The sequence below is a fragment of the Oncorhynchus keta genome, chromosome 31, assembly GCF_023373465.1.
Source record: "Oncorhynchus keta strain PuntledgeMale-10-30-2019 chromosome 31, Oket_V2, whole genome shotgun sequence".
Taxonomy (NCBI): Eukaryota; Metazoa; Chordata; class Actinopteri; order Salmoniformes; family Salmonidae; genus Oncorhynchus; species Oncorhynchus keta.
In genome coordinates this window covers 14,294,491-14,308,740 of record NC_068451.1, presented here as the reverse complement: position 1 = coordinate 14,308,740, position 14,250 = coordinate 14,294,491, and the positions used below count along the sequence as shown (strand labels likewise).

General features: G+C 42.6%; 1 protein-coding gene and 1 non-coding gene across 2 annotated transcripts; both read left to right on the top strand.

Moving 5' to 3' along the window:
• The first annotated feature begins 1,086 nt into the window (after positions 1-1,086).
• LOC118364514 (T-complex protein 1 subunit gamma-like) lies at positions 1,087-5,412 on the top strand. Its single transcript, XM_035746110.2, has 14 exons — positions 1,087-1,208; positions 1,833-1,894; positions 2,018-2,068; positions 2,164-2,226; positions 2,339-2,435; positions 2,691-2,808; positions 2,942-3,128; positions 3,246-3,395; positions 3,519-3,651; positions 3,759-3,840; positions 3,940-4,120; positions 4,306-4,551; positions 4,635-4,766; positions 5,107-5,412. Exons 1-14 carry the CDS (start codon positions 1,181-1,183, stop codon positions 5,197-5,199), a joined length of 1,623 nt encoding a protein of 540 aa, XP_035602003.1. The 5' UTR covers positions 1,087-1,180; the 3' UTR covers positions 5,200-5,412.
• LOC118364638 (small nucleolar RNA SNORA15) lies at positions 4,867-5,002 on the top strand. The gene has a single exon (XR_004821630.1). It is a non-coding gene; the product is annotated as a small nucleolar RNA SNORA15 (small nucleolar RNA).
• Positions 5,413-14,250: the final 8,838 nt, after the last annotated feature.

Genomic DNA, 14,250 nt, shown 5'->3' with positions numbered 1-14,250 from the left:
GCAGACACTCTTATCCAATTTTGTGTGAAAATAGGGTGAAGACTACTGAAGCACTATGGACAGGCTTAGATTTCAGTTGGACTTTTATGCCAAACATCTCATCTGGGTATGTCTTTCTTTTTTATATACATTTGCGCCTCTTCCATAAATGCTCTTGAGGAGAGGAAACCTAGTTGGGCCAGTAACCGAAAGGTTGCTGGATTGAATCCCCGACCTGATAAGGTACAAATCTGACGTTCTGCCCCTGAACAAGGCAGTTAACCCACTGTGCCCCGGTAGGCCATCATTGTAAATAAGAATTTGTTCTTATTAACTGACTTGTCAAGTTAAATTTAAAAAATAAAGTTTGAAATGCCTCATTGTCCCGAATTTATCAAATTGAACTCGATTTGATTTTTACATACTTAAAGACACAAAATCACTATTTTGTTTCGTGTTATATACACAATTTCGCACATAATCCACATATTAGTCATTTTTGTTAGAGAGATATGTTTATTTGTCATTGGAAATTACAGTGATATTTATTGGAATTATTTATTTTCCTAGAATGTATAGTTACATCAGCTAGCCCCTCTTATGCGATTTATGTTTTACGTGACATGTGACTTACGTCTCGTTGAGCTTTTATTTGCATTTGAGTAACTACTGAAATAATTTGATGTTTCTTTCATGAAAAGTGAGTTATCAAGGTCGGGCAATGTCCAATGCATGGGTATTATTTGATACGTTACAGAATGGTCTTGTTTCTTTCTGGACTACATATCCCTAAATGCAATACCTGTGCGTGATGAAGGTTGTACGTACAGTGCACCAAATGGTAAGCCTAGTAAATGTAGCTAAACGTTTGAAGATACAGGTAGTTTTATGCCGTCATGCACATAATTGATACAACGGAGCTGGTCATTTATTGGGTTTCTATATAATGTCCAATCTACTGCGACATAGGATTTCATTTGCTTGGGTAATCACGCGAGGAAACAATATAAACTTGAAGATAGCGCCCACTGGCGACTTCCTCTTTCTTAGTCACGCAGATTGGATTGTACGGCTGTTCATCAAAATTCCCTCGTCCTTAATTGGTCATTTTTTTCCCAACCCGCCCAGCCACAAACAAATTATCCTTTCCTGTGCTGCGTTTGAGAACTTGGTAGCCGGTTGATCTACGCACGCTGCCAAAATGATGGGAAGACCAATCGTCGTGTTGAGTGAGTGATAAAGTTACAACATTTATCAATGAATTAAATACATTAGTGTTTTAAGTGTATTTTATATCTTGCTATATTTGTGAGCTTTTTCATTCACGCGAGGTGATGCCCGGCGTTCGGGCCTAGCTAGCCAGTGATGTCTCGAGTTATGACAGTCATGCTGCGCTGTTAGCGGAACAATCGGCTATAAACTTATCAAATTTGGGGAATAAACAGGGATACTGTTCTGCTAGCGTTCTATTTGGTATAGCTATGCACGCCATCAAACGTAGTTAGACAAACCCTTCGGGTAAGATTAATGGATGATAATTTGCTAGCTGCCTTACTAGCTAAATTACATTTTTACGGTGAGTTATTTCCCTGGTGTCCCGTTTTTGGGGTTGGTCTCAGTATCTGGTTCGAGCAGTGGCAACACGGTAGTTGACGATGGTGCAGACAATCTTGCAAATGTAATTTCAGAAATTAAATGTACTTATAACTACACACTTGTTGGCCTACCATGTTGTCCATCAAGTTGCTAAATACACTGAACAAACTGCAGCATCATGGTCAGTCATTTTGAGTATAGGCCTAGTTAAGAGACTGCCCCTCTCTGTCGCCACCTCAATGATCTTCTCTCTTTAGGCCAGAATATGAAAAGAGAGTCTGGACGCAAGGTTCAGAAAGGGAACATCAGTGCAGCAAAGGTAAAGATGACACCACTCGGACTTCCCCTTCCCATTACCCAATAATTTTACTTCTGACTGAGGTTTAATTGCGATAATGAAACATGAGAAATTCCTGCAGCCTTACGAAGTCTACTTTTACAGGCAATAGCAGATGTCATCAGAACATGCCTGGGACCAAGAGCCATGATGAAGGTTTGTACCAAGACACAATTCCTGGCCCTTAGATACTTAAAACCCAAAGTGACACCAAAATACAACTGTCTTAACCTTTCCCTATCTATTAACAGATGCTGCTAGACCCCATGGGTGGCATTGTCATGACCAATGATGGCAATGCCATCCTCCGAGAGGTGAGGTTTCTGCACTACATTTCCCATAAGCACCCTTACACTGTATTTGGAAGATGGTAAATGTAAACAAATTCAGGTCTGTTAAAGTTACCTTTCCTGTAAACAAACACAGATCCAAGTGCAGCACCCGGCAGCCAAATCCATGATTGAGATCAGCCGCACCCAGGATGAGGAGGTGGGAGACGGCACCACGTCAGTCATCATCCTTGGTAAGTGGCCTGGTAGTGGAAGTATTTCATCTCACTCCATTGACATGGAATTGCCTGAGTTCCAGTCAACATAGTCAATGTACCCTTTTGAGCTTCAGGCTATTTAGGACTGGATGTTGTGGCACTCCGACTCCGAGAGGGCCACGTTGATGATGCGTAAGAATCAATCGTCCTCTAAGCCATCGTACTGAGTGTGCACATTTTTAAAACAGCTCTTGGTTAACATATTTTTTTCAATATTTTGTCGGTCTCTAGCTGGGGAGATGCTGTCTGTAGCAGAGCAGTTCCTGGAGCAGCAGATGCACCCCACAGTCATCATCAGTGCCTACAGACACGCCCTGGACGACATGCTCGACATGCTCAAAGACATCAGGTATAGATTGCATACACTTACACACTTACTGATGAACACTCAATTGCACTCACTTACACACACAATCCTCCCTCGCACACTTTTACACTCCATTCTATTGACCTATTGACCGACTGTCTCTGTTCCCTCCCAGCACCCCGGTGGATGTGAATGACAGGGCGCAGATGCTGAAGATCATCAACTCTGCCATCTGCACCAAGGCCTTGAGCCGTTGGTCTACCATGGCATGTAATATTGCCCTGGATGCCGTGCGCACTGTGGAGTTGGAGGAGCACGGACGCAAGGAGATCAACATTAAGCTGTACGCCAAAGTGGAGAAGGTAAGCGTTGAAGGTCTTGCGGTTACAAGATTGACATCAATAAGTATGACAAGGGTGTGGTCATTGGGAAAATGACACCAGGTCGGTTGATTCCTCCTTGTTTTACTATGTTTATAGGTGCCTGGTGGCTTCATTGAGGACTCATGTGTGCTAAAAGGCGTGATGGTCAACAAGGACGTCACTCACCCCCGCATGCGCAGAATGATCAAGAACCCCCGCATCATCCTGCTGGACTGCTCCCTGGAGTACAAGAAGGGCGAGAGCCAGGTACTGAAAACACATGTACACAGTGTCATTCATACATCCACACAAATGCATTACCAGCACACACATACAGTATAAAAATAACAGTAGTAGGTACTAGCCAATAAATGTTGTGTTCCTATGCAGACTGACATTGAGATCACACGTGAGGAAGATTTTTCTAGAATCCTTCAGATGGAGGAAGAGTACATCCAGACGATCTGTGAAGACATCATCCGCCTCAAGCCAGACCTCATCTTCACTGAGAAGGGCATCTCAGGTACTTCACATACAAAATCTGTATGTACAATTTTAGCAACCGCTCTTAATCCACCAAAGCTCCCCTGCACTGACCAGAGAAACTCACTTCTCCACTCATCTCCCCAGACCTGGCACAACACTATCTGATGAAGGCCAACATCACAGCCATCCGCCGTGTCAGAAAGACTGACAACAACCGCATTTCAAGGTAAGGTCAATTCCACACAGTATAGTATTCTGAAGATGTGCGAACTATTAATCCTTTTAAATTGTTAATTGACTATTAACGCTGATATCATATTCTCAGGGCATGTGGGGCTCGCATCGCCAGCCGTACAGATGAGCTGCGTGAGGAGGACGTGGGAACTGGCGCCGGCCTGTTTGAGATCAAGAAGATTGGAGACGAGTACTTCACCTTCGTCACAGAGTGCAAAGACCCCAAAGCCTGCACCATCCTGCTTAGAGGAGCCAGCAAAGAGATCCTGGCTGTACGTATCAAGTTACCCCTCATGCGCAAGAATATGTTAAGACGTCTCCGTTGCGGCAGAAGCAGCTCATTTTCAGGCATACCATAACAAGACAGGATGATTTGATCCTCATGGTATCCTATTATGCTCAATGCTTCATTGTGGAACCAAACAGTGTTGATGGTGTGTGTCTCTCTGTTCCTCAGGAGGTGGAACGTAACCTGCAGGATGCAATGCAGGTGTGTCGTAACGTGCTACTGGACCCATCTCTACTCCCTGGAGGTGGGGCGGTGGAAATGGCTGTGTCCAAGAGGCTGATGGAGCGTTCCAAGACCCTGACTGGGGTGGAGCAGTGGCCCTACCGTGCCGTGGCCCAGGCCCTGGAGGTTATCCCCCGTACACTCATCCAAAACTGTGGAGCCTCCACCATCCGCGTGCTCACCTCTCTCAGGGTACGTGTGGTTTTGCTCTAAAATATGCACCTTTATCATTTTGTTGGGTACAGCTATGTTTTATTTCTTACCCCCCTCTGTAGGCCAAGCACACCATGGAGGCCTGTGCATCATGGGGTGTGAACGGAGAGACTGGCACCTTGGCAGACATGATGGAGCTTGGCATCTGTGAGCCGCTGGCTGTCAAGGCCCAGACTTACAAGACTGCTGTGGAGGTAAGAGGGGCTAATAGGCTGCTGTTGAAAGTGAGATTCATCTCGAATGTATCTGCAGCAAATGCTTGAGACTTACTGTTTTTAAAACGTATTGTACAAGGCATGGACGAATTCTGTTTTACTTTGTCAGTAGTGAATGCAGTCAGACACCATGCAAAAACATTTTCACTCCTACTACTCTAAAGGATGAGTGCTTTCCAGTGCCTTATCTCCTTCACATCAAAGTGAATACAATGAAACTCAGGGCACCTTTAGTGTCTCTTGTCGTTTTATGACTTTAAACAGTCACTGGTTTCAGTGAACCCCACTAATGTAATTTTGATCTCTTCTTGCCTTTCAGACGGCCATCTTGCTGCTCCGCATTGATGACATTGTGTCTGGAATTAAGAAGAAAGGTGATGACCAGGCTGGAGGAGGACAGGGAGCAGAGTGAAGATAAATGAGGAAAGAAATGGGTTGGTAGACCAGTGGGCAAACAGACCGCTAGTGTACATAGTACAGCCTACTGTTCTCTTTTGGGATGCTATTTTGCAAAAATACTAAATGTTTGGCCTGGATTGTCTGTTCTCAACCAAGTATGTGTCGATAATCAAGCATCACAGTAGCCATGTATGTTTGATTTGCTATAAAATTCAAGTCGAATACGGTCTGACTCACAGTTCATTGTATATCTTTAGTTGTGGCAGATTAAATAAGCAGTATCTTCCATGAGTTTTGTTTATAGCACTGTAGTACCCAGTTAAAGTGGAAACAGGTTATACTGTTTTAGCCTTTTTAAGGATAAGTTTCTCTCAGCAACAGACATAACTATTATCTTCAGCTTTATTAAAGTTAAATGCATGGAGAGAAAATGCAATTCACCACAGCATATTGAAATAAACCAGATCTGAGTACACAACAGATAATAAAATATTACTTCCGGTTACATCAAGGTTCTATTTTATCTGGGCCATAACATCCTTGAATGTGTTGAATAGGCCTATTAGGAAGTCATAAAACCATGCAATAGGTCATGGTTAACTTTTCTTTTTTTTGACTCCGTATGTTTGCAACTTTACACATGTACAGTACCAGTCTGGAGTAGAGGTCGACCGATTAATCGGAATGGGCAATTAATTAGGGCCCATTTTAAAGTTTTCATAACAATCGGTAATCGTCATTTTTGGACACTGATTATGGCCGATTACATTGCCCTCCACGAGACTGCGTGGCATGCTGACATGCGAGTACAGCAAGTAGCCACGGTGCTCGCTAGCATTAAACTTGTATTTTATAAAAAATACTATCTTAACATATTCACTAGTTAACTACACATGGTTGCTATTACTAGTTTATCTAGCTTGTCCTGCGTTGCATATAATCGATGCGGTGCCTGTTAATTTATCATTGAATCACAGCCTACTTCGCCAAATGGGTGATTTTAACAAGCGCATTCATGAAAAAAGTACAGTCTAAGCACCAATGTGTACCTAACCATAAACATCAATGCCTTAAAATCAATACACAAGTATATATTTTTAGACTTGTATATTTAGTTAATATTGCTTGCTAACATGAATTTCTTAACAAGGGAAATTGTGTCACTTCTCTGGCGTTTCTGTGCAAGCAGAGTCCGGGTATATGCAGCAGTTTGGGCTGCCTGGCTCGTTGCGAAGTGTGTGAAGACCGTAATTAATTTGCCAGACTTGTACATAATTATGACATAACATTGAAGGTTGTGCAATGTAACTGCAATATTTAGACTTATGGATGCCACCCGTTAGATAAAATACGGAAAGGTTCCGTATTTCAAAGAATAAGTGTTTGTTTTCAAAATTATAGTTTCCGGATTTGGCCATATTAATGACCTACGGCTCATATTTCTGTGTCATTATAATTAAGACTCAGACTTGATAGAGCAGTCTGACTGAGCAGTGGTAGGCAGCAGCAGGCTCATAAGCATTCATTCAAACAGCACTTTCCTGCATTTGCCAGCAGCTCTTTGCTGTGCTTCAAGCATTGCGCTTTTTATGACTTCAAGCCTATCAACTTCCGAGATTAGGTTGGCAATACTGAAGTACATATTAGAACATCCAATAGTCAAAGGTATATGAAATACAAATGGTATAGAGAAATAGTCCTAACAATAACTACAACCTAAAACTTCTTACCTGGGAATATTGAAGAACCATGTTAAAAGGAACCACCAGCTTTCATATGTTCTGAGCAAGGAACTTAAACATTAGCTTTTTTACATGGCACATATTACACTTTTACTTAGTTTTTGCATTATTTACACCAAATTGAACATGTTTCATAATTTGAGGATAAATTGATTTTATTGATGTATTATATTAAGTAAAAAAGTGTTCATTCAGTATTGTAATTGTCATTATTACATATATATAAAATCGTCAGATTAATTGGTATCTGCTTTTTTTTGGTCCTCCAATAATCAGTATCAGCATTAAAATCATAATCGGTCGACCTCTAGTGGACACACCTACTCATTCCAGGGTTTTTCATTTCATGGTAGAATAATAGTGAAGACTATGACGTGACACATGGAATCATGTAGTAACCGAAAAAGTGTATAACAAATCAAAATATTGTCGGCCTTTGCCTTGACAGATTTGCGCACTTGGCATTCTCTCAACCAGCTTCATGAGGTAGTCCCCTGGAATGAATTTCAATTAACAGGTTTGCCTTAAGTACATTTTTATGGAATTTCTTTAAATGCGTTTGAGCCAGTCACTTGCGTTGTAACAAGGTAGCCCTATTTGGTAAAATACCTTATGGCAATAAAAGTTCAAATAAGCAAAGAGAAAGGAGAGTCCATTATTTTAAGACATGAGTCAGTCAATCTGGAAAATGTCAATAATTTTAACGTTTCTAGAAGTGCAGTAGCAAAAACCATCAAGCGCTATGAAACTGGCTCTCATGAGGACCGCCACAGAAAATGAAGACCCAGAGTTACCTCTAATGCAGAGGATAAGTTCATTAGTTACGAGCCTCAAATTGCAGCCCACACAAATGCTACACAGAGTTCAAGTAACAAACACATCTCAAAATCAACTGTTCAGAGGAGACTGTGTGAATCAGGCCTTCATGGTTGAATTGCTACAAAGAAACCACCACTAAAGGTCAATCAGACTTGTGCCAAAAAAACACGAGCAATGGACATTAGACCGGTGGAAATCTGTCCTTAGGGTTGAGACCAAATATGAGATTTTTGGTTAGAACCACCGTGTCTTTCTGAGACAGTGTAGGTGAACGGATGAGCTCTGCATGTGTGGTTCCAACGGTGAAGCATGTGTGTTGGAGGTGTGATGGTTTGGGGGTGCTTTGCTCGTGACAATTTCAGTGACTTATTTAGAATTCAAGGCAAACTTAACCAGCATGGCTTCTGCAGCGATATGCCATCCCATCAGGTTTGCGCTTAGTGGGACTATCATTTGTTTTTCAACAGGACATTGACCCAACACATCTCCAGGCTATGTCAAGGCTATTTGACCAAGGAGAGTGATGGAGTGCTGCATCAGATTCTGGCCACCACAATCGCCCAACTCAACCCACTTGAGATTGTTAGGGAAGAGTTAGACCGCAGAGTGAAGAAAAAGCAGCCAACAAGTGCTAAGCATATGTAGGAACTCCTTCCAGACTATTGGAAAAGCATTCCACGTGAAGCTGGTTCAGAGTGCCAAGCGTGTGCAAAGCTGTCAAGGCAAAGGGTGGCTACTCTGAAGAATCTGAAATATATTGTGATTTGTTTCACACTTTTTTTGCTTACTACATGATTCCATGTGTTATTTCATATTTTTGATGTCTTCACTATTATTCTACAATGGAAAAACACTTGAATGAGTAGGTGTGTCCTAACCTTTAACTGGTACTGTACATGTTAACAGACTGTGCAAGTACATGGATTCCTGGGCTTTATCTCTATACTCTGACCTGAGAAGACCATTCAAAGCAATATGAAGGGAGTCTTCTTTGTTGACTCATCTGGACAGTGGCTCAGAATATGAGAAAAGGGAGCAATGAAATGCCATAAAAGTATTTAAAGGTTTGCTTTTCCCTGCCCTGTACAGAAGCAGATGGCAGTGTACCAAAAGCCTCCATACACCCTAATAAAAAAAAAAAATATTCCTTGATGGATACTTTTAAATGCTTGTTCACCTACCAATGTAAAGGGGATGAGAAAAGTATTTCACAACATTGAGAGAGTCTGTACAGCCACGTTCCAAACCACTTGACCTGTTCTAGACATTAATTATATCTGACCCAGATCTCCAGGATCAGGTCAGGTAGAAACAGCGGAAGAGTGGTGTTGTCATCTCTGGGCTTTCTCTCCAGTCTCTGGGTCGACACCGCTATCCAGACCTGGAGAGGAAATCGGCACGTTAGTCATCGTTACAAAGCAATGAAGGTATTAGCATCTGAGTTTTTCCAAACTCTTCAACAGTGCGAGTATTTATCCTTTGATTGATATTTTTGAGCATATGACTTTAAAAAAAACTACACACCTGTGTCTGACACTTAAGTGAGAAAAAACTTAACAGATGGCACCCGCTGATAAGTGTGACTCACCCATGCTGGCCTCACTGGGTGCTGTGGAGGGGAGGCGTCTGTGCTGGCAGGTAGGCTGAAGGTTGGGAACCAGAGGCCCTGGAGCCAGTACAGAGGATGGGGGGAGACTCATGACCCCCGTAATAGGAGCTTGGGGTCGGACCACCTCCATATCCACGCCTGCTCTCAGCGGAGGGCCGGAAAAAAAGGGAAGTGATCAGTGAGGAGTACGAAGTATAAACTGAGCATACCAAACATTAGAAACACCTTCCTTGGACTCTATAAGGTGTCAAGCGTTCCGCAGGGATACTGGCCCATGCTCGCTCCAATGTTTCCAAAAGCTGTCAAGTTGGCTGGATGTCCTTTGGGTACTGGACTATTCTTGATACACATGGGAAACTTGAGCGTGAAAAACCCAGCAGCGTTGCAGTTCTTGACACAAACCGGTGCGCCTGGTAATACTACAATACCCCATTCAAAGACACTTAAATCTGTTGTCCTGCCCATTCACCCTCTGAAAAGCACACATACACAATCCATGTCTCAAGGCTTAAAAATAATCATCCCCGTCATCTACACTGAAGTGGATTTAAGGGATCATAGATCTCACATGGATTCACCTGGGGTCTCATAACCACTTGTGTAAATGTCACACTAAAAATCTGTGTGCGGTATTTCTGAGAAGACTGAGCACATACAAAAATAGAGATTTATAAACTTGGTGCAAGTTTCCATTATAAATCAGACCCGTTCTGAAACTGCACGCATGAACAAGCATTACAATTCTGCCTGAAAGGCCTCCCGCGTGATGCAGTGGTCTAGGGCACTGCTTCGCAGTGCTTGAGGCGTCACTATAGACCTGGGTTCGATCCCAGGCTGTTTCACAGCAGGCCGTGACCGAGAGACCCATGAGGCGGCGCAGCGTTGTCCGGGTTAGGGTAGGGTTTGGCCGGCCGTGATTTCCTTGTTCCTAACTTCTTGTTCCTAACTTCTATTGCCAACTATGTAAAAATAGACTACATAAAGCCAACAAAAAACACTGCACCCTGCAATTAGAAAATATCCTGATAAAAATAAAAATCCTATAAATCACATTGGCTACGTACAGTTGAAGTCTGAAGTTTACATACACTTAGGTTGGAGTCATTAAAACTCGTTTTTCAACCACTCCACAAATTTCGTGTTAACAAACTATAGTTTGGCAAGTCGGTTAGGACATCTACTTTGTGCATGACACGTAATTTTTCCAACAATTGTTTAGAGACAGATTATTTCACTTAATTCACTGTATCACAATTCCAGTGGGTCAGAAATGTACATACACTAAGTTGACTGTGCCTTTAAACAGCTTGGAAAATTCCAGAAAATTATGTCATGGCTTTAGAAGCTTCTGATAGACTAATTGACATCATTTGAGTCAATTGGAGGTGTACCTGTGGATGTATTTCAAGGCCTACCTTCAAACGCAGTGCCTCTTTGCTTGACATCTTGGGAAAATCAAAAGAGATCAGCCAAGACCTCAGAAAAAAAACTGTACACCTCCACAAATCTGGTTCATCCTTGGGAGCAATTTCCAAACGCCTGAAGGTACCACGTTCATCTGTACAAACAATAGTACGAACAATAGTACGCAAGTATAAACACCATGGGACCACGCAGCCGTCATACCACTCAGGAAGGAGATGCGGTCTGTCTCCTAGAGATTAACATACTTTAGTGTGAAAAGTGCAAATCAATCCCAGAACAACAGCAACGGACCTTGTCAAGATGCTGGAAGAAACGGGTACAAAAGTATCTATATCCACAGTACAACGAGTCCTACATCGACATAACCTGAAAGGCCGCTCAGCAAGGAAGAAGCCACTGCTCCAAAACCACCATAAAAAAGCTAGACTACAGTTTGCAACTGCACATGGGGACAAAGATGGAACTTTTTGGAGAAATGTCCTCTGGTCTGATGAAACAAAATAGAACTGTTTGGCCATAATGACCATTGTTATGTTTGGAGGAAGGGGGATGCTTGCAAGCCCGAAGAACATCATCCCAAACGTGAAGCACGGGGGTGGCAGCATCATGTTGTGAGGGTGCTTTGCTGCAGGCGGGACTGGTGCACTTCACAAAATAAATGGCTTCATGAGGAAAGGAAAATTATATGGATATATTGAAGCAACATCTCAAGACATAAGTCAGGAAGTTAAAGCTTGGTCGCAAATGGGTGTTCCATATGGACAATGACCCCAAGCATACTTCCTAAAGTTGTGGCAGTGGGCATCACAAAGCCCAGACCTCAATCCTATAGAACATTTGTGGGCAGAACTGAGAAAGCGTGTGCAAGCAAGGAAGCCTACAAACCTGACTCAGTTACACCAGCTCTCTCAGGGGGGAATGGGCCAAAATTCACCCAACTTATTGTGGGAAGCTTGTGGAAGGCTACCCAAAACGTTTGACCCAAGTTACACAATTTAAAGGCAAAGCTACTAATTGAGTGTATGTAAACTTCTGACCCACTGGGAATGTGATGAAAAAAATAAAATAATTATCTCTACTATTATTCTGACATTTCACATTCTTAAAAAAATGGTGATCCTAACTGGCCTAAGACAGGGAATTTTTACTAGAATTAAATGTCAGGAATTTTGAAAAACTGAGTTTAATTGTATTTGGCTAAGGTATATGTAGGTATATATTATAGCCAGCAGCATACCACCCTGCATCCCAATGTTGGCTTGCTTCTGAAGCTAAGCAGGGTTGGTCCTGGTTGGTCCCTGGATGGAATACCAGGTGCTGCTGGAAGTGGTGTTAGACGGCCAATAGCAGGCACTCTTTCCTCTGGTCTAAAAAAATATTCCAATGCCCCCAGTGATTGGGCTTAAATGACTTAAATGATTGGAGACACTGCTCTGTGTAGGGTGCCGTCTTTCGGATGGGACGTTAAACGGGTGTCCTGACTCTGAGGTCATTAAAGATCCCATGGCACTTATCGTAAGAGTAGGGGTGTTAACCCCGGTGTCCTGGCTAAATTTCCAAGCGATCACCTAATCATCCCCATCTTACAAATTGGCTCATTCATCCCCCTCCTCTCCCCTGTAACTATTCCCCAGGTCGTTGCTGTAAATGAGAATGTGTTCTCAGTCAACTTACCTGGTAAAATAACGGTATAAAAAAAATATGTAAACTTCAACTGTATGGCCTCACTTCGCTGTGCGCCTGTCAAATTTTGTAACAATGCATAGGGCTCCATAAAGCTCCACGTTGACGATAGGTGGGGACAGTACGTCCTGTATAAACACAAACTCACTTCCTTCACAATAGCTCTGCTCCGCTAAGCCCTGATGTCTGCAGAAGCTGCATCACAGTAAATGCTGTAAGGCTACTTAAGATGTCAGATTGACCATGCAAAGCCTTTGAGTCTCTGCCTCCGCAGTGGATTGGTTCACTGAGATGGGAGTGAATAAGTGTGCCATAAAAATATATACACTGCTCAAAAAAATAAAGGGAACACTTAAACAACACAATGTAACTCCAAGTCAATCACACTTCTGTGAAATCAAACTGTCCACTTAGGAAGCAACACTGATTGACAATAAATTTCACATGCTGTTGTGCAAATGGAATAGACAACAGGTGGAAATTATAGGCAATTAGCAAGACACCCCCAATAAAGGAGTGGTTCTGCAGGTGGGGACCACAGACCACTTCTCAGTTCCTATGCTTCCTGGCTGATGTTTTGGTCATTTTTAATGCTGGCGGTGCTTTCACTCTAGTGGTAGCATGAGACGGAGTCTACAACCCACACAAGTGGCTCAGGTAGTGCAGCTCATCCAGGATGGAACATCAATGCGAGCTGTGGCAAGAAGGTTTGCTTTGTCTGTCAGCGTAGTGTCCAGAGCATGGAGGCGCTACCAGGAGACAGGCCAGTACATCAGGAGACGTAGAGGATGCGAGTAATTTACTCAGAAGCAGAGGGTGGTGTGTGCGCTCCTGAGTCGGACTAGAAGTTCACTCCGAGTAACTCTTCTCCCCTGGCAATGTTTTGGACCAGCTTCTGGAATCAGTTCCAATTGCCGTGGGGGGTACGAACAAAGGATCCGATTCAGGAAAGTCGTAATGCTGGTGAGTTACCGCCGCTCTGATATCCAAAAGTTCTTCCCAGCTATATGTAATAATACAAAAAATGTTCTGGCCTAATAATGTAAAAAATAACACATACAAAAAAGGAACTACTGCAAAGTTGCCTAGGGGCTAGAAGCACGGCTGCCCTCTCTAATCAGCGCAATTCTATATATTTGTTACGACTCGACTAACAAAACAACAACAATTGACCAGTCAACTAATTGGGGTCAGCCCTATAGGAATCACAGTAGCAAGCACCCCTGGTGCCCTGTCAAATGATTTATCCATTTAAAAATGTTTTTGTAAAGCCCTCTATGGCTTTGATGCGTTTCAAACGTGAGCTTGTCCAAGGTGTTGGACTCGACAACAATTGCTATCCATTGGGAGCACTGCAATTGGTTGCCCAAAATTTTGGGGCGGGACATAGTGAAGGGTCTGCGCATGGTAATTTGTTGTAGGCTATGGCTACTTCGGGAATATGAACCCATCATGGCCAGAAAAAGTGACACACTTATTCTGCAATGGTTATGAAAATATGGATTGTGTATAAATGCAATATTGTCTCCTCGAGAAATGTGAAAGTACAGTATTTAGACGTAAGCTACAAAAGTAACCTACAACCAACCGCCTGTTCCACCGTTAATAAACTTAGCTTCGGATCAGATGGCATAGAGCAAAATACTTGAAATGGCTTATCTATTTACTACTATGAAGTGGATGCAATTAAACCAGAGATGGGACAAATGGTATCCTTGTTGTTGGCCTACGCTACCCTGTGAGTATGAAAACATCACAGAGAAGGTGAGGAATTTATTATGAAATA

Coding starts and splice junctions, on each gene's coding strand:
- LOC118364514 (XM_035746110.2), top strand. CDS start 1,181: ATGATGGGAAGACCAATCGTCGTGTTGA. Junction 3,129..3,245: donor TGTACGCCAAAGTGGAGAAG/GTAAGCGTTGAA, acceptor CTATGTTTATAG/GTGCCTGGTGGCTTCATTGA. Junction 4,767..5,106: donor CTTACAAGACTGCTGTGGAG/GTAAGAGGGGCT, acceptor CTTGCCTTTCAG/ACGGCCATCTTGCTGCTCCG.